This window comes from Accipiter gentilis, chromosome 29 (genome assembly GCF_929443795.1).
Source record: "Accipiter gentilis chromosome 29, bAccGen1.1, whole genome shotgun sequence".
Classification (NCBI taxonomy): domain Eukaryota; kingdom Metazoa; phylum Chordata; class Aves; order Accipitriformes; family Accipitridae; genus Astur; species Astur gentilis.
Window position 1 is genome coordinate 6,804,781 of NC_064908.1, and position 24,061 is coordinate 6,828,841.

Consider the following 24,061-nt stretch of genomic DNA (forward strand, 5'->3'; position numbering starts at 1 on the left):
CTGCCTGGATAATGCCTTGCCTCCGCTCAGATGGATTCTGTGTGGGGAAGAAAAGAGACGTGTCCCTAGTCACAAAACCTCCCCGCTCCTGAGGAAACACTGTCCCTTTGTGCCCGGCACACAATCCAGCAAACCTTGCACTGCTGAAAGAGGTTGAACTTCTGAATATTCCCACTGAAAGCTCCTTTCTGCGGGAAGCCAGCCGCCCACCGGGACAACAAATGGGCACATTGTGGGATCCTCGCTGCTGCTGGCCACTACGGATGCAACACTTGCCATTGCACTGCTCTGTTGCCGCTGCCAAAGTCATTTTGCTTCCCTGAACCAAGCCTGGGGAGTTTTGTGTTTGTTTTTTTTTTTATTTTTCCCCTCCTTGCAGCCCCAGTGCTGATGAATACATGCTGGAATTCGGCTTTCTGCAGGCATGCTGTGTTCAGACTGCAAATATCCTGTGGCCGGGGGACACCGTTGAGAGCATCCCGTGGGACTGCATCACACTGGGACTGGGGTGTCCTCACTGCTGGGACCCTGCTTCCACCACAGCTTCTCAGCCTCCTCCTCCTCTTGAGGAAGGCTCAGCTTGCTGCCCCTTGCCTCATCCCTGTGCATCTTCACCCTTTCCCTGTCCCCTTGCTGGCTGCTATGTTTCAGGAGGGTGTTAGGTACCAGAGCAGCTCAAGCATGCAGTGTGTGAGCGGTTATTATTTTGCCCATTGCAGCCAGGCTAGGGCCAGGGCTTGGAGGTGGAGGCTCGGGTTTGGCTGCAGCATCCCTGGCAGGGATGTCCCCGAGGCTGGTGGTAGTGGATGCCCCCCCTGCCCCAGGGCTAGGGAGCCCAAGGCCCTCATTTCCAGCCTTTCCCATGCCAGGGAGTTTCTCCCACTGGATGGCAGCACCAGAGCAAAGAAAACTCTCTGGGAGACCTTGCGGGAGAGGTGACCTTCCTCAAGAGAGAGTTTTCTCTCTGGGTTATCTGGCTCTCTGGAGGTTTGCGCTTGGGCTGAGGACGTGCGGGTTCAGTTCACTTGTGTTTGCACTGTTCCTGCCACTGATGCTTCACTCGCTGCCCTGTTCGGTGCTTGGTGATCACTCCCAGCTCCCCAAAACAGGGTGCCACATAACATCCTCTGCCTGCTACTCTTCCCCCTGATGCTTGTGGGTGCAGGGGGACCTGCAGGGACAGGGTGGCTAAGAGCCAGCCAGGACAGTCTGGGCCATGACCAGGAGCAAAGCAGTGCCAGACTGGGCAAGGAGAGATGTCAACCTTCATGGGACACCAAAATCATAGCTTTTTAGCAAGGTGCAACGCCTATCCCCTAGAGTCCTCCCTGCTCCAATTGCTGGGGTGCAGAGAGCCCCATGTCAAAGTCACAGACCCCAAAAGTTGCACATTTTTGCATGAAAAAAGCTTTAGGGACCATTTCTTGCATGGTGGTTGCAGAGGGGGCTGCAAAGCTCCCAGGAATTAGAAAACAAAGCTAATAGGGACACTTTTCCCTGTACCTGATAGTTTTAATCCCAATCCAATCCACCTTTAGGATTTCTTGGAGGTAGTGTTCGGCAGAGGGGCTTGGACAGCACTGGTTGGGTGGAGAGGATTGGTGCTGGGCTGCAGCCCCCTTGCAAATATAGTGCGGGGAAACTGTTCCTTTCCGAGGCCATTTAATGGTCAGGAGGTGCAAAGACATCTCAGTTTACAGGCTGCTGGCTGGGCTGGCATCGCTATTTGCAAGCAGGCATCCATAGATGGAAAGGGTCGAGCGCAAGCCCAGCCTCAGGTGTAGCATGGGACCTTCTCCAGTCCCCCCCGAACTGAGCCAGTGACTCATCCTGGGTTAAAATGCCAGCTCTGGCCCATTTTGGCCTTGGGAGAGTGTTTCAGGGCTTAATCTCCTGCAGTGTGCAAAGCCTATGGCTGATTTTCCATCAGGATGCACCTGGTTTTGGCTCCCGGGTACTTGCTGCCCCTTTTTCTGCTCAGTTCAAAGGGCTTCTCCCTCCTCTTTGTCCCACAAGCAGGGCCCTGGTGCAGATTTAGATCTCAGCTGAGCTTGGAAAACTCGTGGCACATCTGGACGCAGGTGGTGGCACCAGGATCCAACCTCCTGGGTGGCTTTTACAAAGTCCTGGGCATCCCCACCCTGAAGCATTGTGGTTCAGTGAACTGCCAGTGCTGGGGGTGCTGGGGAAACTGGGAACCGGGCTGATGGTGCTGGGGGTCACGGTGTCTTGCCCCAGGGAGCACAGGATGATGCTGGAGAGGGCCAGGGCAGCTGGTGGGAGCTGGTTTTGCTACTTGATTAAAAAAGGGAGGAAATTGGGAATTTGTCAAGCTGGGCTGAACAGCCTGGGAAGGAGATGGCAGGGAAATCAGAGGGTCAGTCCTGCCTTTCGGGAGCACGGGATGGGCACCCATGTGAGTGTGGGGGTCCTGCAACCCCATGGCCAGTGATGACCCCAGAACTTACCTCATCTCCTCCAAGGAACAAGAAGCATTTGCAGCTCAGTGCAATCCTTGGGGGCTGGGGGTACTGGGGTGGCAAGAGCCCCCCAGTTACACTGGCAAATTGCGACCCCAAACCGAGCTCTGTAAGATTTGCTAATCTCAAAATATTGTTGGCATTCAGAACAGTGATTTACTGCATGTTTTACCACAGCAAGTACTTTCCAAAAGGCCATGCTAAGTTTACACCGGAGCTGCCGGGATCAGATAACCGGTTGCTGGCTGCTCCCTCCATCCTCCCCCCATCCCTCCTGGTTGCCGTGCTGGGGTGCAAAAGGACATCAGCTTCTCCTGCGCCCCGCAAGGAAGAGATGACCATGGTCATGAGCAGCAGAAAAAAGGGATGACCAAGGGCATCTTTCCTCGTCCAGGCAGTGGGGTGGGATGTGGGTTGTGGCCTGGCTTGTAGGAAGATGTGAACTCATGGAGAGCCCTGACACTTTGCTTTGCAAGTCACACTGCCAGGGACAGAAAATAACCAGCCCTGGTGCCCAGCCTGGCTGTGTCCACCTCCCCAGGGGCTTTGCAGGTTGTAAAATTAAATCAGCTTCTCACCTTCAGCGGCACCCAGGGCTGGGTGAGAGCCCTGCACGTCACTTTGCATTCCTGCAGCTTTTTACTACCCCACGAGATCCCTGAGGGCTTTACAGGTGCCGAGCAGGAATGAAGCCTCTGGCCACTGTTGCCCAGTGGGATCCCCTGGGCATTTCCAGCCTGCAGAAAGGGTGGGCTCTCTGCACGTCGGCCGTGTCATGGAGCAGGCAGTGGGTCCCTCCATCCAGCTCGCTGTTTGCTGGGGAAGTCCTCCCCCTTCCTAAGGTCTCCCTGCCTAAGAGGCACTGGACCCCCCCATCTCTCTCTTGGGATCACTGCCACCTGCTAACCCTCAAGAGATAGGAACAAGCCCATCACATGCACTCATGGCAAAAGCCACCACCAGCCTCAGCCCTGGTCCTCACTGGCCCTTGGTCACAGTGGGCTGGAGGTGGTGGCCTTCCCCTGCAAAAATACAAGAGTGTCCCTCCTGCATTGACATGCACATGGACAAGGAGGATGATGGAGCATCCCCTTCCACAGCTGTTTCCTTGCAGGTTATTGGGTCAACAGATCAAACCCCATTTGTTCTCTGAAGCCCATGTCCTGGCCCAGCTGCTCTGGAGGGATTTTGGGGTGATGCTTCCTCCAGGGAAGGCACAAGGCTGTCACACGGTGCTGAATGGGGACAGCAGAGATGGGGCAGGGAGCAGCACCCAGGTGTCCTAACCATGGCAGCAGGCACCCTGTGGTGGGTCAAGCCCATGCATCCAAAGCAGGGCTGGGCCACACCTGGCTGTGGGGACACCAGGGACACCAAGGACCAGGCATAAAGGGAACAGCATCTTCCCAAAGCTCGGCACAATTTCTGGAGGATTTCAGCTGGACCCGGGGTGAGGACAGCCTGACTGAATGTCCCCATGATGCTCCCTGGTGGCAGCAGAGAAAGAGTGCAGCTGGGCCACGGTTGGACATCCCCAGACCGGTTTGTCTTTCCAGTTTACTGGGACCTGGAGAGAGTCACTGGGATTTGGGGGTGGTTCAATTCCTCTCATAGCCCCTCCGATGCAGCAAATTCTCTAGGGAGGGGGACACAGTAGGGAGGTTCCCAAACAAAGGTGCTTGGGTTAAAGAGAGATGTGGGATGACTCCGGGACGTGCTGTCCCATTAAGAGAGCAGATCCCATTTGCTTCAGAGCATCCTGGGAAGGAACAGCCCCCCTCAGACAAGGCAGGGTGCAGACAGCCCTTGAGGTGCCAGCCACACCATCCTGGCCTTGGGGATCTCCTTGGGGTATTGGCTGCACCATCTGAAACGCAGCTGGTCCCAGTGGACGGGTCTGGCTGCAGGACATCATGCTCGTCCCCATCTGCTTTGATGCTTTCAGCCAAACAGGCTGTTGGCTGCTCTGGCTGCAGTGGGGTTGAGCATGGCAGTGTCCTGCAGGGACTGTGCCTGAGGTGGGGAAGAGGTTGGAGTGTGCAGATAGGAGGGGGAGATGGGGACAGCAGAGGGAAAGGAGACAGGTGAGGGTGCAAGTAAAAGCATTTAAGGCAAGGCAAGGAGGGGTGTGGATGTGAGAATATAAGGGAGGAGCTGGGAGGGGAAGTGGAGACACCAGTATCGGTTCTACAGGAGGGACTGGAGAGGAGCAATGGCCCTGAAGACACCTAAGGTGGCCTTATGTCCTTGATAGAATTATAGAATTGTTTAGGTTGGAAAAGACCTTTAAGATCATCAAGTCCAACCGTTAACCCAGCACTGCCAAGTCCACCACCAAACCATGTCCCTAAGCACCACATCTACGTGTCTTTTAAATACCTTCAGGGATGGTGACTCAACCCCTTCCCTGGGCAGCCTGTTCCAATGTTTGACAACCCTTTTGGTGAAGGAATTTTAACTAATATCCAAGCTAAACCTGCCCTGGTACAACTTGAGGCTGTTTCCTCTCATCTTATTGCTTGTTACTTGGGAGAAGAGACCAACCCACCACCTTGTTACAACCTCCTTTCAAGTAGTAATGTGATGGAGATAAGGGGACCTGAGGGGATGCTGAAAGTCAAGTGAGACCAGGAGTGTTTGCCTGGGGTGTAACTGGCCAACAGCATGGTGCACCCTGGCAGGAGTTTCAGTGCCTTGAAGTTCTTACATCAGGGCTAGACACCCTCCTAGGAACCAGCAGGTACTGGCACTGCCTGGGGCTGTGGACACGGAGATGAGCAAAATGGGGCTTTGAGTTGTGGTGCTTGCCCTTGTGCAGTGAAGAGCAAACACCTGAGCTCTCTGCTGAGACTAAATAATAAAGAAATTTGCCCTTGGTGCTGGTGGAGCCTAGGGCTGAGCTGTTTCCTCCCCCTTCTCCTGCAGAGCTCCCCAGCTCTGCACTTGCTGGCCCAAGGGTTGCCCCAGCTCAGGGACAGAAGCAGTCAGGTGTGTGGCTGCATGCCCCAGGTGCAACTGCTGTGTGTTAAATGTCCTGAATAAAATAGCAAAGGTGTCTTGCAACATTTTAGGGCTTTCTGACCACCTGGCTTTTAATGCAGAAGGGAAAACCCAAGCTGCAGTTTGCAGCCTTTCCCTGCTGCAGAGCGGGACCAGGCAGGGCAGGTGGTGACAGAGCCTTATTGGCATCCCCAGCTGCTGTCCCCAACCCTTGGTAGAGGTGACCCCTGGCAGGCTGAGGACAGCGGGGCTGGCATGGGCTCAGCCCCTGGAGACTCTCTGCCTGCCTGCCTAGGTAAGCTCCTGCTGGCAGCCCCAGAGGTAGGGCAAGATTGGAAAAAAAACCCCACCAAAGGCAAAGAAATGCCCCAGGTTTGGCATTGCTTCTGGATGCTGGAGACATGGGAGGTGACTGATGCAGTGCCAAGGTGCATGAGGGCTTCTGCCAGCCCATGACATCCCGTCCCGGCCAGTCCTGGGTGCAGCTGCTGGAGGTCACTGCTCCTGCCCTGCACAGCTGCCAAATCGGAGGGTTGCTGTCCGCCTTGTGCCGTGGCTGCAATGTGCGATGGCCCTGTGCATAGCGCTGTGGGGACCACTTTGGCTGGGGGCAGCAGGTGATGCCACTCCATGATGGATTTTCCCCTGTTCCCCTGCAGTGCTGTCCATGGGCTGGAGAGGACACGGAGCTGGCACTGAGCTCCCTGACTCAGCTCCCAGCTAGACACCGGGCAAAATCGGGGCATGCCTGCATGGGTTTCCCTATTTCTCTCCTGCTTGCAGCTTAGAGCAGAATTATCCCATCACAGCCCCAAAATAACACCCCACAGAGGCCGTCGGTTCTGGGTGTTTGCATCCATGAGTCCTGCCTGCAGCCGGCAGCTCCTGATCCCAGCAGGCAGGTTGCAGATGTAGGCACCCACTGTGCTGCTCCATGAGCCGATGCTGGGGGACTTGGTGGTGGATGAACCCATTGCATGCCCTGACTGATCATAGAATCAGAGAATCATTTAGGTTGGGAAAGACTCTTAAGATCATTGAGTTCAACCACTAACCTAACACTACCGAGCCCACCACCAAACCATGTCCCTAAGCATCACATCTACATGTCTTTTAATTACCTCCAGGGATGGTGACTCAACCACTTCCCAGGGCAGCCTGTTCCAATGCTCGACAACTCTCTTGACAAAGAAAGGATTATTGATGATTTTATGAATCAAACTGTGGTGATACTGAGTGCTGGTTGTGTGAGCTGATGTCCAACCATGCAACATGAGTAACTCCAGAGCGTGTGGCGTGTGGCTGGGCTGCATGAACACTACTTCTGTGCCTGGCAAGGGATGCCCAACAGGGCCTCAGAGACACTGCTGATGATGTCTCTTCATTGCCTGGTTGTGTTTTCTAGACCAGACAAGGACATTTTACAGCAATACTTGCTTAAAACTCCTGCCCCAGGGCAGCACTGCAACAGGCACTACTCCGGGGGTGGGGGGGGGGTTTGGGTGAGGCCTCAAGCCCATGTCCCAGCTCGGCCCCGGCCTGCAGTCATTGCTTCAGGGTGAAGTAAGTGTCTGCTTGCGTGCAACACACAAAATGGAAATCTTGCCTATGTCCCAGCCCACCTGCTGCCTGTCCCGGCTGCTTGACTCAGCGCGCTGCGAATATCGTGGTGACACGGAGGCTGGAAATGCTGCTGGGAGCTGGGGAGCTGTGACAGGGCAGGCAGGGCGCTGAGCTGCCCTGAGCCTCAGCCCTGCTGGCATTTGCAGTGGGCCACTGTGTGTTCTCCATATGACCTCCTTGGTTTTCTGGAGGTCTGACTTAACCCCTCCTGGAGAGGGGACAGGCAAGGGCAGGAGCGGGGAAGCAGCTGAAAGAAGGGGACAGCCACTCACAGGAACCATCTCTAGCTGCATCAGTAACTGGCAGCAATATCCTCCCCCAAAGGAGTTTGAGCACCTCCTTTCTGCTGAAATCCAGGGGGTTTGGGCATTTTTCTGGCCATTTGTGGTGTCTCCCATGGACTCACAGTCCACACTATGTGTGCAAGGGCTGGATGTGGCCATAGGGAGGTGGGGATGGTTCTTGCTCTCTCCTGTTGGGTGGCTTTGAATATATCCTGCTGGGGTTGGCAATGGGGACAGCACACTGTCAGTCCCTGGTGTCCCCTTCCCTGCCCTGATACAGGCTGTGGGTCACTGCTCCTTGTTGACACCTGTGATACCATCCCTTCAGCCTGGCTCTGTCCTCTGCCCTGGTGAAGCACATCACTGGTGCCAAGGACCTCATGATGCCATACTCAGAACCAGTGGTGGCCCAGGTAACCACATGTGACATCCACCCTGCTGCTTTCATAGTCCTCCTGGAGTGCAAAGAACCCACCGGGCTTTCCAGAGATGTTCATGGGGACAGGAGCAAGAGGGGACGAGCGCAGAGGACGTTACAGCTTCAAGGAGCCCTTCCCACCCTGATGACACTGGCCCTTTGTTTATTCTGTGCCTTTGGCATCTCTGCTTTGCTTTACGATGTGCAAGTGGGAAGGTCTCATCACCTCCTGTCTAATCCTGGAGCCCTGTTCAGGGCATGGGCCTAATCTCTGAAAGTCTCCAGGGTTTGCCCCAGCTGTCGGAGGCACCTTCTGTCTTCCCACACTGACACACCAGCTGCCATGATGGGCAAAGGTGTTGCTGAGGTTCTTCCCCATCCCACCTAGCAGATCTCTGATGCTGCAATTTCCTAAACTGGCAAATCTGGGTGAACAGGTAGACCTGATGCTTTTGAGGTACAGCCAAATTTATCTCTTTGCAGTGCAGTCCCGTCAATAAGCTCAGCTGAAAGATGATCATGATGTATGTTTTGGGGGGTTTGAATAACAGTGGTATGAGGAGGATCTGATCCTTTAATGAAGAAATGAGGCTCTTGTTATTTAGACCTGTATTTTACCTGGAAGACAAGTAAGGCAACATAACAATGGTGCAGTGGGCTGGAAATGTGGGTCAAAACCAATTTATAAAAAGTATCTGCCTCCTGTAGAGAAGAGATCTTTTCTCACTTGAAAACACAAATACCCAGTATTTCAGCTAATTCCTGAAATATTTGGAGTTGCAGGCAAAAAAATGTGTTGATGTTTAAATTGTCACTAACATTTTAATGTTCAACCCTCCCAGTTGCCTGCTGAGGTGGAGGAATCACATCAGTGGGCATTTAATTTTGTTTTCAATGCCAGACTCATTTTAGTTCCCTCACCCCAAAGTTAGGAGGCTCAGACACCCTGCTCCAATCTTTGTTGGTGTAATGACTCCATGGGAGCAGTTTCTTCCTCCCCGTTGTGCATCCACAAGTGAAGCCATCACGATGGGTAATGAAACCTTTGGCTCCTGAGTCTGGTCCCTAAAGGAAACCCTTTGACTTTGGACTTTGGCAACCTGCCATGATGCCTTTGTCATCTACAGCAGGCAGTGTAGTGTTTCCATGCTTGAGTTTGCTCAACATACAGTGGTCTTGCCAGCAATGCGTGAATAAACAAGATGCCAATATACTACAGTAACATGGCCCAGATAAGTTTGGATGATAAACCATGTTGATTCACTTGGTCTTAACCTATGAGTCATCCTGTGAGTCAACAGCAAAACCAGCATCTAAACATCATCGAGCAGGTTGAAAAACTCAAGTTTTGTTCAAATCAAGAACTTCAAGTGAAAAAATTGCATTGGTGTTCTTTTCCTGGGGTGTTTAATTTTCAAGTGCACGCAGTTGAATTGAAATAGGAGAGAAATTTGAGTGCTCGTTTCCTTATGAACTAGAGTTTTGGTATTGGTGGTTTTGGTTTTTTTGGGTTTTTTGTTTTTTTTTTTTTCCCCGAGCTCTTTAAATTGCTTTTTCTTAACACATAATCAAAAGAAACTTGCTTTTTGCAAAGCATTTTGGTTTAGATTAGGCATCATGATTGCCTTTGGGAAAGACACACAGAAGACTTCTGAGCAGGGTTGATGGTTGTGGGAGTCTGGAGGTGGCCACCTGTAAGCTGATGGAAAAAGACATCAAGGCATGGGCCATGTGAATGCTGAGGGGTCAAGGAGATGCGAAGACCATCCAAGACAGGATGAAATCCCTGTGGATCAAGATATGGAGAAACCAGGGCTTCTCCAATCCTTCCCTCTGGATGCCAGACCTACCAGGGAGCCAAAGGCAGCTGGAGAAGGACAGACAGACAGTGTCCCTTAGCCCTACATAGCTGTGCTGGAGACCAGGGCTGTGTTCTCTTTTGCTGGAGCTGCTGCAGAAAATCTTCTGGTTTGTGACCCACTTGGCAAGTTTGAGCCACTCCAAGCTGCTCCAGGGAGTGGGAGGGACTGCGAGTACCTGTCCATGGCCTGCAGGGAGCAGAAACGGCCAGGAACCCCATCTCACCCTCTCCTACCTAAGGGAGCTCATCCCTCAGGCATCCCAAAGGTATTTTGGGGAAGGAGGAGCCTTTATTAGTCATATTCCTCCTCACTGGTGAAAGAAATCAAGGAACATCTGGGTTATCACATAGTTTTGGAGGAAACATGCCCTCCCTGAGATACTGATACCATCTCTTGGTGTCCTGGCTTCATCCTGCTGCCAAACGCTGTTTCTGAAATAACCAGGAGAGAAAAAATATCCCTCCCTGGAGAAGGGGGGTCATGCTGCCAGGCTGCAGCCTCCAGGCAGGATCAGAGCCCATGGGGGACCAGGTTTGCACTCACGTTACCTGATCCCCATGTGACTTGCAAGGCTGGTGGCTGTGATGAGCTTTCTTCTCAGCTTACAGGAGGAACAGGGCTAGCAGAAAGTGCGGGGTCTCCTTTGTGCTCTTTCTGGAGATCGGCAGTTGCATGTCTTGCTGTCTGTCTGTGTAGAGCACCATGGGCAGGGGTCCTTGGGACGATGCCTCCATGCAACTATCAGTGCTTGCCTGTTGCTGTCTTGCAGCAAGGAGCTGAGCTTGGTGTCTGGCCAAGCCCAGCACCCCTGTGAGACCCTGATGGACCAAAGACCCAGCATTGCTGCCCCGGCCTCCTCTCCCCATTCCCTCTTCCCACCCAGTCCATGCCTCCTGCTCCAGCTGGGATGCATCCCTCAGAGCCCTGTGGCTCTTTTTTGGGATGTCACCATCCCTTTAAAGAACAGCCTGGCCAATGGGGTTTTGCTTTTTCTTCTCTCCCTCCCCTTCCTGGGTGACCACAGCTCCCCCCACCTGGAAAACCACCCCCTTGTTAGCAAAGCTCAGATCATCTGGCCCTGTCAGAGTAAACAGCTTCATGCTCTGGCTGTCTCAGAGATACCTCTTGACCCTGATGTCCATGTTTGGAGGTGTTTCCCGGGGAGCACGAAACTGTGAGCCTTTGGACCAATGCTCAAGAGAGCCGGTCTTGCTTGGCTCCTCCGTAGCAGCATGCCTGGAGGCAGGCAAGTAGCTGAGGAACAGGAAAAAATGCTCTGCCAACTCAAATTTGAGGAAGGTTGAGGAATTAAACCCTAGGTTATGGAGACATTTTTAGTAGCATGTCATGCATATAGCATGGCAAGTGAGGAAAAAAAGGACAGGCAGAGGGTGAGCAGGGTTATATCCTATAGGAATAATGCAACTTTCCTGGGTCAGTGAGGGGCTTTGGGGCAAATCTGAGTTTGAGGGCTAACAGAAGGGTGGTCAGTCACAAGTCCTGGGGTGACCAGACTCCATGGACAAGGTCCTGGTTGAATGGGCAGGGCAGAGGCTGGAGGACATGGCATAGGGCTGGCTAGTGATTAATCTTCTCCAGGAATGTGCATCAGTGGTGTGAGCAGCTGGGTTGGTCCAGATGATCCCAAGAGTTGTTTTCCAACCTCAACAGTTTTGGGATTGAGGTGGAGGCTGAGGGTGGACATGGGAGGAGCAGAGGGGTCTAGGGTTACAGCAGGGACTATGGCAGGACATGGTGGGGAGCAGGTGGGTTTGGGGGGTTAATGCAGGATTAACAGGGAGGATTGGGGTAGGGGGTCTGATGTTAATGCAGCAGCTGGGGGAAGGCACGTGGGGTGCAGGGTCAATGGGGAGGCTAGGGGGAGGACTTGGGGTGTCAGTGGGTGGCTGAGGAGGTGGCAGTGGAGGGGTTGGGAAGCCCTTAGCTAGAGGGGTGTTGGTGCTGGGGACAGGAGCCATGTCCCCAAAGAAAGGTGACCTGGCCCTGGCTTTCCCAGTCCTGCGTGAGCCTGGGGGGATGGTGGGTGGGGGTGGGGGGGCAGGACCATGTGCTGCAGTCCCATAGGAGGGGGTAGGGGTGTGCTGCTGAATGTGCAGGTCCTGGGTGGCTATTCCTGGCGGTCTCCGCCTGCGCAGGCATATTGGTTTGCAGGGAGGTGACAAGTGCCAGCCGAAGCCTATAAAAATCTCCCAGCCCCTGTTCTGGCTCAGTGACCTGGTTCCCCCCTCCCAGCACAGCCGTCCTGGAGCACAGACCGTCCGTTCAGAGTGGAGACGCCTGGTCCAGAGCAGGGACCCCAACTTCGGAGTTGAGATCCCAGATCTGAAGGAGAGACTTTTAGTCTGGGGCAGGGACCCTGAAACAGAGCAGACATCCCGGAGCAGAGACCCCGAAATATCTTCTTCCCCAGCCCCCAGGCTTTGCAGCAATGACTGGCAAAACCACACCTCCAGCCACAGAGCCAGCTCCACCAGCTCCGAAGAAAGAGCCAGTGCCAACCCCAAAGGAAGAATCAGCACCAGCCCCAGCTGCTGAAGAGCCCCCAGCCCCTGAGCATCCTCCTGCCATGGAGCAGCCCACAGCCCCCGCAGACAAGCCTGCTCCTGTCCCCGTGGCAGAAGTGACTCCAGCCACTGAAGAAGGTCCCCCGGCTCCTCCAGCTGAACCCCAAGCCCCAGCCCCTGAACCTAAGCCTGAGAAACCAAAGGCAGGTGAGGACAGGACTGGGCACTGAAGTAGGTAGGGGAGATATGCAAGGCTGGGAGGGGGCATGTGGGGGTGCTGGGGTGAAGGGACAGATAGGTGAAGTCATCAAGGATATTTTTGCAGTGGGATAGGCGTGGGGGATTAAGAGGATGGGGGGGCTGAAGACCAAGATGGAGGTTGAGTGATTGCCCTCCAACAGCCCCTGTACTCAAGAGCCTGTCCTCACCACTGCGGGTTTGTTACAGAGCCGCCCAGCTCCCCCTTGTCCTTGGCTGTGGAAGAAGTGAGTGAAAACTCAGTTACGCTGACCTGGAAAGCTCCGGAGCAGACAGGCCATTCAGGCCTGGATGGATATGTGGTGGAGATCTGCAAAGATGGAAGTAGGCTTGGTCTTTCCTGCCTTGTAAGCATGGAGAGCTGGTGTGTTGCTGCAGAGGCATGTGACAGAGCTGGGCAGAACCTGGCAGCGTGTTTCCCTGGGCACCATTTCCCTTTCTTTGCCCAAATGAGTTAATTTTAAATGGTTGGGGTTTTTTTGTTTTGGTTTGGTTTGGTTTGGTTTTTTTTTTCTGTGGAGGAGAGGGGCTTCCCATTGGCTTCAGATAGTAGTGATGTCTTTAGTGGGGGGCTGAACTGGGTTTAATGTCACTACCCTGTCCAGCTATAGGGTGGAGGAGAGACCAGCATACCTATTGAAGATGGTCTCTGATGAACTCCAGCTCTGCAGAGACTTGGGGTTGGGATGGTGATGCAAGACCTCAGGAGGAAGAAGATGCAATTCTCCCATGTTTGACCAAAATGAAGTGCAGAAGGAATGGGGATAAAGTGGGAGGGTAAGGGAGGAAAGCATCCTGGGCAGCACAAGAGGGGCTGACATGCATCAGCAGGCAAGCCCTGCCCAAGCAAGATGGGGCTTGAGATGCCTGGAAGGAGGATGGCCATGGTGGATGGCGGTTAGCTGCTGGGTGGCAACAATTATGTGTGGTTCTCCAGTTGCACTGCTGGTTGGTAGAATGGGGTAGATGGATAAGACTTGTGTTTTGGGCACTGTCTTGAAGCCCTGCTTGGCTTTGGGGTGAAAGTGAATGACCTGTGTGGCTGGGGTGATCTGCAAGGGGAGGCTGGGGCTGGTGGTCTGGGTGCTGCATGAGGTTGGAGTGGTTTTGGAGACCCAGGTGGGCCTTGGGGAACTTGATCTATGACCCTTGGCTGTTTAGCTTGTGCCAGGCACAATCAACACGTTTGGCTGTGGGAGTCTTTCATCACTGGACTGGGGATTGGGGAGGTGTCCATGGCTGGATGGGATGCATGAGGAAGCCCTTGCATGGGACAAGGAAAGATGCAGCCGTTCCTGGAGGATGCTGGCTGACAGCTACCCAAAGGTCACAGTTTTGGATGCTCTCCTAGCTTGCTTTGGGCTTGGCTGAGTGACAGGAGATCTCTAGTCATTCAGTGATAACCACATGGGCTCTGTGACTGCTGTAATTGGGCTGGTGCAAGACCCTGGCTGGCTAAAATATGGTGACAATTGAGTGAGGGCTGGTTTGAGTGCTGTCAGTGGTGAAGGGAAGAGGAGCTGGTGGGATTTGGCTGGTCTGATGCAATTGATGGGAAAATCTTCTTGGTTTGAGGCTGCACATGGTGGCTTAGCAAACTGGCACACGTGGGTTGCTCTAGTTGCCCGCCTGGGACACCCAGTTCTTTGGTGATTGGGGCAGTCTGTTTTCTAACTGAGAAACCTCTTAAGACGTTTGGCACATTGCAAGGCTGTCTTAGCTGCCTGATGTGGAAGATCTACCTCTTGGCTGTGGAGTGAGTTTGAGATACCCCTTCCAGGCAGGAAGAACAGTTGGAGAGGTCTAGCTGGCTGGTGCCAGGTGATGAGCAGACCTTGCCCAATGTGGAGGATGTGCTGAGGAACATGGTGAGCCCCAGTGAGTTATCCTGGGGCAGTAAGAGGAGCAGACTGTCTGGCAGGGTGGTCAAAGGATCTTAACTACTTCCAGAAATGCACCTGGAAGGTCAGCAGGGACCATGTTTGCTGGCCTAATGCCTTTTCTTACTTGCAAATAGCCTCCTGCTTAACAGTTGAGCTTCTGCTAGCATTTCATACCCCACTCTCCTTGGCAGGGTGGGGTGGCCAACCTCCCTAAAATACTTCTTCTGCTGCTGCCCCAAATCATTCAGCCTTTGCAAGGAAGGGGTTCTTTGCCTCTGGGTTTCATCCCCTGTGGCTTGATCCTGCTGTTTGGGGTGTGCGCCTTTGCACACCTGCAGTGTTCTGCTGGGTTCATTGTAGGTACAGACTGGACAGCTGCGAACAAGGAGCCTTTTCTTTCCACCCGGTACACAATCCAGGACCTCAGCTCTGGTGACAAGATCCACGTACGGGTGAAGGCTCTCAGCGCCAGCGGCGCCAGTGTCCCGGCTACTTTGGAGCAACCAGTCCTCATCAGAGAGATCCTCCGTAAGTACTGCTCCTGCCACGCATAATTCCCATGTGCTTTGTCAGCAGTACAAAGAAACCACAGTCCATCACTGCAGCCTGAGCAGCCTCTGCCCGCTCACACATCACAATCCAGCCTTTGACTGAGCTGTTATTCTCAATAACTGTGTCCAATTCCCTTGGGGTGGGATGGAGTAGCTTCCCAACCTCAAGACACTGATCTTGCAAATGGTGAAGATTTGGTGGTGAAGGACTCAAAATGCAGAGCCACATTTTCCCATTTCATTGCAAGAGGCCCCGAACAGTCTCACTTTCAGCACATCTCCTCTTCTTGGCTGTGCTTACATCTCTAATATGCCATCACATACACATTGGACAGCTTTGTTTATTTAGCTAAGGAAAGTCAAGAGCTGGTAGTCTGGAGGATGGGAACTTTAATCATGCTGAACTCGCTAATGAATGACTTGCTCCCATGCTTAGCAAGACTTGCATTCCTCCTGGGGTGCTGTGAATGTGCTGAGGCTGCTGTATGATTGCAAGGCTGGTTTTCACTTATCAAACAGCAAATATAGACTTATTTTCCCTTTACAAGGAATTATTAATGCACAAGTTTTCCTATTACTCAAAGAACACATTGGATTTTTCAGCTGCTTAAAAACAGTAATAATAATAACAAAAGTTATTCCAGGAACCATCAGCTTTTTATAGGAAAAGGCTTGGAGAAGGCTATCAGCATCTGGAAAGGGTCCTGCAGGGTCCATTCTCTCAGTCTGCTCGGAGGAGGTGAACATGTCTTAGTCGTTGGTGTCTGCTGCCATGTTCACCTCCAGATCTCAAAGGCATCCCACCATACCTTGTGGGACTGGGGAAACTGAGGCATGGAAGACTGGCATGATATGCCAAATACACAGCTTGTGTTACCCACTTTAGTCCCATGCTGCACCCACCAGTTCAAACCCCCTGTCCCTGCTGCCTGAGCTTTGTCCCTGCCTTGTGTACCAGCTGAGAGGTGTAAAACCCAAAGAGCTGAAAGACACATGCACAACTTGCTCCTGTTCCACATCAATGGGTATTTTTTCTTCTCTCTTTTCTTTTTGCTAATTGAAACTCTTCATCAGCAAACAGCAGTTGCCTACTTTTGCATTTCATTTGAAATACAGCCCTATGCACACTGCCTGGCTTTGCTGAAGAGCAAATTAGCCCTCAGTGTCCCTCTGCCTCCCCATGTCCACTCCAGTGGTGCTGGTGTGTGTCGGGTGCACGAGTCCACTCATCTCTGCCCCATCTTCTACCTTCTGGTCTTCACATTTTATTCGGGACTGCATTTTGTACCTCTCACCAGTTCATTTATAGCATCACAAGGGATTTTAAATAGCAGCAATACGGACAGCAGAGAGTTTAAAAACAGGTGGGATGAGTGGGTTTGGGAAGCGGAGAGAGACAAGGAGAAATCAGATAAAGATTTGGTGTGGGAGTCATGTTTTGCAGGGAGCTGGGGCAGGAAAAATGTCTTCCCACCCCTGACAGCATGTCACCTGGGCCACTGATGACCTCGGCCAGCCCTCTCCAGCTAAGCAAGGCACGCGTGAACTGGGGAAAACACCCATGAATTAACATTCCTCCATCGAGGTCAGGTTTCTCTGCCCTGCTGAGACTGATGATCCCAAGTGGCAGCATCGATGCATGGATCCCTGGAGCGAATAGCAGCATGAGCAGAGGAGGGACCGTCTCAGCTGTTGGTGGGGCCATCTGGGATCCCCCGGGCATGTCCCTGCCCTCCCCAGCCCACCACTGTCGTTTCATGCTCACAGCTGTTTAGCCATCGCTCAGTCCTGGTTTAATTCTGTCTGTGCCCCCTCCCCAGAGCTAAGCTCCAGCACGTTTAATCCAGACAGAGACACACAACTCTTTTATGAGGGGCTCACGTAAACCCAATGCCTCTCCAAAAGGATCACTGAGTGGCACTGAGCCGGTAGGGTTACATGGCTGCTATTTTCACCCCAGGAAGGAGACACACACTCCATCAGCATTCTCCAGTGGTTTTTTGCTTATCTTTGTTATGTTCCCTTGGGGACGTTAGCCTTCGTTTTAAGCCTGGGGCTTTCACAGCTCTGCTGTGAGTAACTATGCACCACCTTGGTCTCTCAATAGCCTTGAGCGCACAGCGAAGGTGGAGGTCTGGTGAGCCTTGTCCTTGCTGGAAGTTTGGCTGTGTGCCTCTGGAAGGTCTGCTTTCTGAGCTGGGGGAGACTATTTCCTAATTGGGAGATGCTGTCCTCTGCCTTGCTACCATGTAGGCTGTGCTGTGGTTCTTCTGGTTAAGCACCTGTTGGTCTCCATGTCCTGGCTATAATGAAGGGGGTGAATGGTCCATCAGGGCCATTGGGTTGGTGACCTGGTATCTCAAGGATGGATATAATTTTGGGATGCAGGCAGTGTGGTAGGCTGGCATGGCCCTGCAGGGAAGCAAGCACTGTCCAGGAGATGAGAGGGAAGAGGCGGCCATGTTTCTGGGTGGGATTTCTTGATGGCCAAGCAAGTGGATATGTGGGGTGGGTCAGTCAGTTGGGAGCTGTGATTTCCTTGGCCCCAAAGCATGACTTTCTGGTCCCCAGAGCTCCCGAGGATCCGCATGCCCCGTCATCTGCGGCAGACTTATGTCAGGCATGTTGGGGATGCCGTGAACATGATGATCCCTTTCCAGGTAGGTGGACAATTTGGGATTTAATCCCCCAGGCTTTTTCATTGCAGATTAGCTTCTGCAGTGACTTTTCTAGCCACCGTGACATGCCTGGGGCCAACTGTGGGCTGGCTTGTCCTGGTCTCATGGGCTAAGGGTGGGAGATGGGATGGGACCCTCTCTCCCATTCCTGCTGTGCTCCCATTTTTCTTCTGCTTTGTCTTTATTGATGGAGTTGGCAGTGGGACAACCCCAAACACACTAGAGCATGGGCTAGCTAATTGCTGCTGCCTCAACCCATGAGCCCTGTTCAGCTTGTGCTCCTGGCCGAGCTTGGCAGGGATCTGGCCACATACCACAGGACCCCACAGCACAACAGTGGGGGTCCCCTTGGGGACAGAAGCTGTCTTTGGAGCAGGGCAGCCCCAGAGCTATGTGATGAGGGGAGTCATGCTGACACTGGTGGGCCAAGCTGGAGGTCTTCTCCTCAACTGATCTATCGCATACTGTCTGGGGCATCACTAAAGCATCTCTACCACGGCATCTGGGATGGAGAAAACCAGCCTTGAAACATGCTGACCAAGCAGGGGGAAATGAGGGGCAGAAAGCTGCCCCTGAGATGAAGGACATGTCCATGCCATGTGTCATAGGCAGTTGGGAGCCTGTGCTGGCCACGCTCCAGGCATGAATTGGCACTGGATGATGAATTCAGGGCGCTGCTGCTGGGTTTGAACCTGGGCTCAGTGCCTGGGTAACAGGAGCACAGCTCTGCCTGCAATGCCCTGGGCAAGTAAAGCTGGGCTTGCTCCATGAGGACTTTGGGGGACCAGCATGTTCAAGCATCATCCCTGAAGTCTGATGGCTTCCCATCAGTGGGGCTGGCAGGGATTGGCAGTAGTTTCTTCCCTGGGGACTGCTGGATGGGAGAGGCTGTATCCAGGCCACTGCTGCCTGAACAAAGCAGGGTGGCTCTGCCCACCCGTCCTTCCCAGCAGGATCCATTGGGACCGTGTGCTCAAGCGGCTCCTAACCTGCCTGTGGGGGTTGCTCCAGGGAAAGCCACAGCCTGAGGTGATCTGGACCAAGGGGAACCAGCCCCTGGACACCAGCCGGATCAACATCCGCAACACACAGAAGGACACCATCTTCTACATCCGTGAGGCGCAGCGCAGCGATTCGGGCAAGTACGAGCTCACCGTGCGGATAAATGGAGCGGAGGACAAGGCTACTCTCGACATCCGAGTGATTGGTAAGGCTGGGGATGGGATCCTGCAGGGTCACTCTGGGGCTCATTTCTGCCCCTTGGTTGGGGGATAGCTCTTGTTCTGGGTGGGATGGGACAGGGCCAGCAACAAGGCAAGGGACTCTGGGGTCCCTCTTCCAGTGGGATCTTCTCCAGGATCATGGAGGTGAACAACTCTGGTTGGGGATGCAGGGTTTCTGCCAGCCTGTGCCCATCACAGCTTCTCATCCCTTGTGTGCTGCAACAGGGCAAGACGAGATTAAAAGTGAGGTGCAAGGGATGGTCAAGGCACAGAATGTGGGGGGAGCAAATTAGGATGCCACCCTGTGAGGGTTTGTATTTGCAGAGCCACCGGGCCCCCCCCAGAACCTGAAGCTGGTGGATGTGTGGGGCTTTAATGTGGCCCTGGAGTGGACCCCACCAGTGGACAATGGGAACTCTGAGATCAAGGGCTACGTGGTGCAGAAGTCAGACAAGAAGAGTGGGGTGAGTCTGCACGCTCCTGGGCCCCCATGCCCTGATGCTGAGGATGCCCTGATGGGAAAGGGGGAGCTGCACACCCCTGTCTCCCCCCACACCTTCTCCATCCTTTGGACAACCTGCCTTTCCTCACCACTCTTTTTTTTCTCTCCCAGAAATGGTTCACGGTGCTGGAGCGTTGCACCCGCACCAGCTGCACCATCTCTGACCTCATCATTGGCAATACCTACTCCTTTCGGGTGTTTGCGGAAAATGCCTGTGGGCTGAGCGAGAAAGCAGCCGTCACCTCTGGAGTGGCCCACATCGAGAAGACAAGTGGGGACAAGGCCGTGGCTAAGGGGTTGGGGGTGGTGGTGGGCAAGAAGTGTCTTGTCCCCATTGGGGTTAGTGGGACTTCCTTGGTGTTGTGGTGCTGCTGCTGGGCTGGTCCCCAGGACATCAGGGGTCCTACAGGGACCTGCAGGGGTCAGGCTGTGCATTCCCAAGGCCGAGGTCCAGAGGTCCCCTGCCCTCCTTCTACCCCTCCTTTCTCCTTTGGGGAAGGCTTGTGCCATGGTCAGCCCCCCAGGAGGGATCAAGGCATGGACATCCCTGGGGTGAGATTGAAGCAGGAGCCAGGAGGGGTGAGGAACAGCCCTGGCCTTGGCCCTGCAGCTCAGGGCCAGCAGAGGAAGAGACCGCTGCAGTCATCCATCTCAGGGCCAAATCTCCAAACCAGTATCCCTCACCCCCATTCTTCCTCCATCTATTTCCATCCTGCTCCCTGGTAGCACACAGTGAATTGGGGTCTTTGCCACCTGCAGAGCTTATCTCCAGTTCCTATTTCTGTGCACTGAAATTTGGGGGTGGGGGTGGGGGGGGTGGAGTAGGAGATCCAGAGAGGTGCCTGAACTGGATCTGACATGCTGCACATAGCATGAATCACAGTGTTGGTTTGTAGACTGGCATCTTCCCTGTCCCCCACAGGGACTGGGCACTAACATGGCATGGTTGGATGAGAAGGAATTTATAGACAGGGCTGGTCTGAGCTGAAGGCCAGGTCCTCGGCTCAGGCTAGATGCTGTCTGGCTTGTTATATGAGGGAGCAGATGTATTTTGGGGTACCTTGGGCTGAATCCCTGTGACCATGTGCTGGTGAGCCCAGGAGCCTGAGCTCTGCCTCAACCTAGAATTAATTATTTTCTTAGAAACTGCTTACCAGCCAGAGAAGATCCCCCAACGGGACATGATGGAGCCTCCAAAGTTCACCCAGCCCCTGACAGACCGAACCACCACCCGGGGCTACAGCACACATCTCTTCTGCTGCGTCCGGGGCTTCCCCCAGGTCAGTGATTCCTCCATGGACAGCATTGCCTCCACATGTGGGCAGCCACCAGTGGGGTTTTTGCAAGGTGGCTGGAGGTGTTGGGAGATGGTTGGCCATGTTTGGCTAGGGTTGGATGAGGTTAGGGGGCTGCAGCTGCCCTCTGAGTCATAATGGGGCAAGTTTGGGGTGTTTCTGCATGGAGATCGGAGATTGGTCTTAATTCAAGCCATGTCCTTTGTCCTTCTGCACTGGGCAAGGAAGTGTGGAGCAGTGGTTAGGGCTCAAGAATGGGAGATTTAGCACTTCAAACTACTTCTGACTGTGAATCCCACCATGGCCACCAGCTGCAGGCAGGGCCAAGGCAAAGGCAGAGGGAGGTGGCTGCACTTTGGGGCCAGTTAGATTTCTCATTTCTCTCCCTGCCTTAAACAAATAAATAAATCCTGCTTCCTTCCAGCCCAAAATTATCTGGATGAAAAATCAGATGGAGATACGGGAAGACCCCAAATATATAGCGATGATAGAGCAGGGCGTCTGCTCCCTGGAAATCCGCAAGCCCAGCCCTTTCGATGGGGGCATCTACACCTGCAAAGCTGTGAACCCTTTGGGAGAAGCCTCAGTAGACTGCAAACTTGATGTGAAAGGTGAGATTGGCTGAGGATATAGAGGAGCATGTCTCCTTGCCTGCCTTTTCGTGTTCTTACTTTCACAATGGTGTGGTTCATCCCTGTTTTGTGTCGATCCTGGTGATGGGGGAGCCTAAGGACGCTGGGCAGCCCTGTAGAGCTGGATCTTCGGGCTTCTTGGGTTTATGGTCTTGAAGCATCTTGAAATTGCCTTCCCTCATTCATGGCCAAAAAACGGGAAGGAAACCAGAAACTGCAGAGCCAAAGGACCAAAGGTGCTGGTGGAGGCTGGGACAGTTCCTTGCTCCTCACTGTGTCTACCAGCACTTGTGTCCCAAACTATCCACAAGCCATGCGTGTGGGGGCTGCACTGAACCCCCTCCACTCGCACCTGGGTTGTTCTGATTTATGTCTCGGGATCCTGCCCAGACTTTCCAGCTCACATTTCCATGTCTCAGCAGAGCACCCAGTCCAGCCCTTGCATGGAGGTGCCCCGCTTTGCTCCCTGCAGATGCCTCCCCTGCGTGCTGTAGACCTGCCTTGGCATGTGGGAGGGTGCATGCCCACATGCATGTTCCCCAAGTGACAGTGTATCCTTAGACACATGTAGTTTTTATTATTTCTCCTCCTGTGGCTTCTCAGCACATGCTTGCCCCAAGACACGCGCTGCCCTACTTCCCACGCAGGCAGGGCTCCAATCCAGCAGGTGCCTCGCACCCTCGGTCCCTGCTGAAGCTACAGGGCTGCCAGCGTGGCACGGGGTCAGTGCTTGGCTCTGCGGCAGCTGGTGCCAGGGCTCCCAGCTGGTGCAGCGAGCACTGACCCAGCCAGCCCTGGCCACGCTGCCCTGCAGGCAGGGCTGTCAGTGCAGCCATGCAGGCAACATAGGGAAGTCGGCCAGGAGGATGAGCTCGGCGTTGTGCTGGGGACACAAAGCACCTAGGAGTGACCCAGGCTGGGATCCTGGAGGCAAGCCGGCCAGCAGCAGGCAGTGATGGTGGTGTTCGTGATTGCTTGGAGCATGTGTGTTCAGGGATGGTGTGGGTAGGTGCACATTGGTGTGCACACATGAGGGGGTTGGTTATGCCCTGGCTCACTTTTGGAAGTCAAAAGGGGGGTAAGATGAGGGGAGTTCAGGGGGTTTATATCTCCCATGCTCTCCTGCAGTGCCCCAGTGAGGACAGATTGGAGGGCAACACGAAGAGCAAGGTAGGTTTGGGCTGGGGCTGCGGGATGGAGGGAGGGTGGATCACTTTGTCAGGGATGGAGTGGGTTGAGTGTCCTGGATTAGCCCTTGTCACCTGCTGATGGAGACCCAGCTCAGGTCTTCTTCATCCCATGGCTGGAGATGCACTGGTGGGGTGGGATGCTGCAGAGCCTGAGAGAAACCTGCCCCTTTGCAAAGTGGCGGGAGGGCTGTAAATATGGCCAGGAGGATGAAGATGCATGTGGAGACTGGTGTGCCTGGCACATGGGCAGCACAGTGGGTAGAGCCCCAGTTTGTAGGCAGGGCTCAAAGACCTGGGGCACCAGGGGTCGGATGCACATAAGGGTCAGGTACTGGGCTGGGGGCAGCTATAAAGGGGTGTGAAATGGGGCTGCAGGGTAGAAAAGCAGAGTTAAAGAGTTGCACCTGAATTTTGTGGGGCAGGAGAGGGTGGAAGAGCTGGGCTGGGTTTGTCTTGCACTAGAGCCATGGCTGGAGCGTGGTTTCCCATCTCATCCCTGACCACTGGTCTCTTGGCAGTGATGCCCTCACAGGACTCAGATCTCATTCCTTTACCCCAGGTGGATGTTGCAGCTGCTGTGCGGTAGCATGGCACATGGCGATGCTCCTGGTCATGGCCTCTGCTGCCTGCTGGCCTGCCTCCTCCCTGGCAGTGCTCTGAGGGGGGGCCTGCACCTCAGCCTGCCATGGCATGGTCTTCTCTGAATGTGTCCTTAGCTGTCACAATAAAACAAGCCCATGTGAGGGACTTTGGTCCTAATAAAAAAGCCCAAACCACTCTGTCCTGCTTATTGTGGGGTTGGTTTGGGTGGGGGAAGGTAGAGGGGAGAGAGCTGACAGGGATGCTATGGGTTCATATAGCATCCTAATAAACCATGGGTGGACGAGATGGTTTTTGAGCTTGGAAAGAAAGGGCCAGCCTTATAAAACACATACAAAGATGACTAAACCAGAAGCAACCCAACAAGGAGGAGGATGGGGAAAAATTTCCTTCTGGAGCTGGAGAATGATTCTGGCTGAGGAGGGGAAAAAAATAATAGCAACATCAGAACTGTGGCATGCTGATGCTTCTTCATCAAAGCGCAATTTCTTTATCCATGCCAGTGATGCAGTGATCCAGCCACAAGCTGCCACCAGCATCCCCTCCCCATGGCATGACACGGCAGGGGCAGGACATGTTGATGCGTTATCCGGAGGAGGAGTAATTGGCCCCATTAGCTACTGATAGCTCATGTGCAGAAAGATGACTCGTTACTTACAGCTCTGAGACAGCTCAGGTCAGATGCTGTTTATTAACAGAGAGCCCAGACAGATCCATCAAGTTGACTAAGTGCATCGTTAAACAGGGGTCAGCAGCATGGTGTACCTCCTCTGCCAGCACAACCTCCCTCTTGGGCTGACAGATCTGGCACGTGGGTGAGGGCAGGAGCTGTCCCAGCCCTGTGCCAGCCTGGTCATGGGGCCAGACCCAGATCCTGTCCTGAGAAAGGCATATCTCTGTAGGCCCTGGCAATGCAAACGTGGGTGCAAATCCAGCCTGAGCATCCACAGATCTGAGCCCAGCCTGCCCTTGGTGCCACTGGAGAGCAAAGCCAGGCAGTGCCTATGGCTAAAATAGCTGACCCCTCTCTACAGCATCTCTCCTGCAGCCCCTCTGC

At 53.8% G+C, this 24,061-nt stretch overlaps 1 protein-coding gene across 1 annotated transcript; it reads left to right on the top strand.

The window, feature by feature from the left end:
• The first annotated feature begins 11,862 nt into the window (after positions 1-11,862).
• MYBPH (myosin binding protein H) lies at positions 11,863-23,133 on the top strand. The gene is made up of 11 exons (XM_049832184.1): positions 11,863-12,399; positions 12,640-12,774; positions 14,694-14,861; positions 17,456-17,544; positions 18,574-18,769; positions 19,110-19,249; positions 19,399-19,558; positions 20,431-20,567; positions 21,007-21,193; positions 22,343-22,384; positions 22,964-23,133. Exons 1-10 carry the CDS (start codon positions 12,117-12,119, stop codon positions 22,351-22,353), a joined length of 1,506 nt encoding a protein of 501 aa, XP_049688141.1. The 5' UTR covers positions 11,863-12,116; the 3' UTR covers positions 22,354-22,384; positions 22,964-23,133.
• Positions 23,134-24,061: the final 928 nt, after the last annotated feature.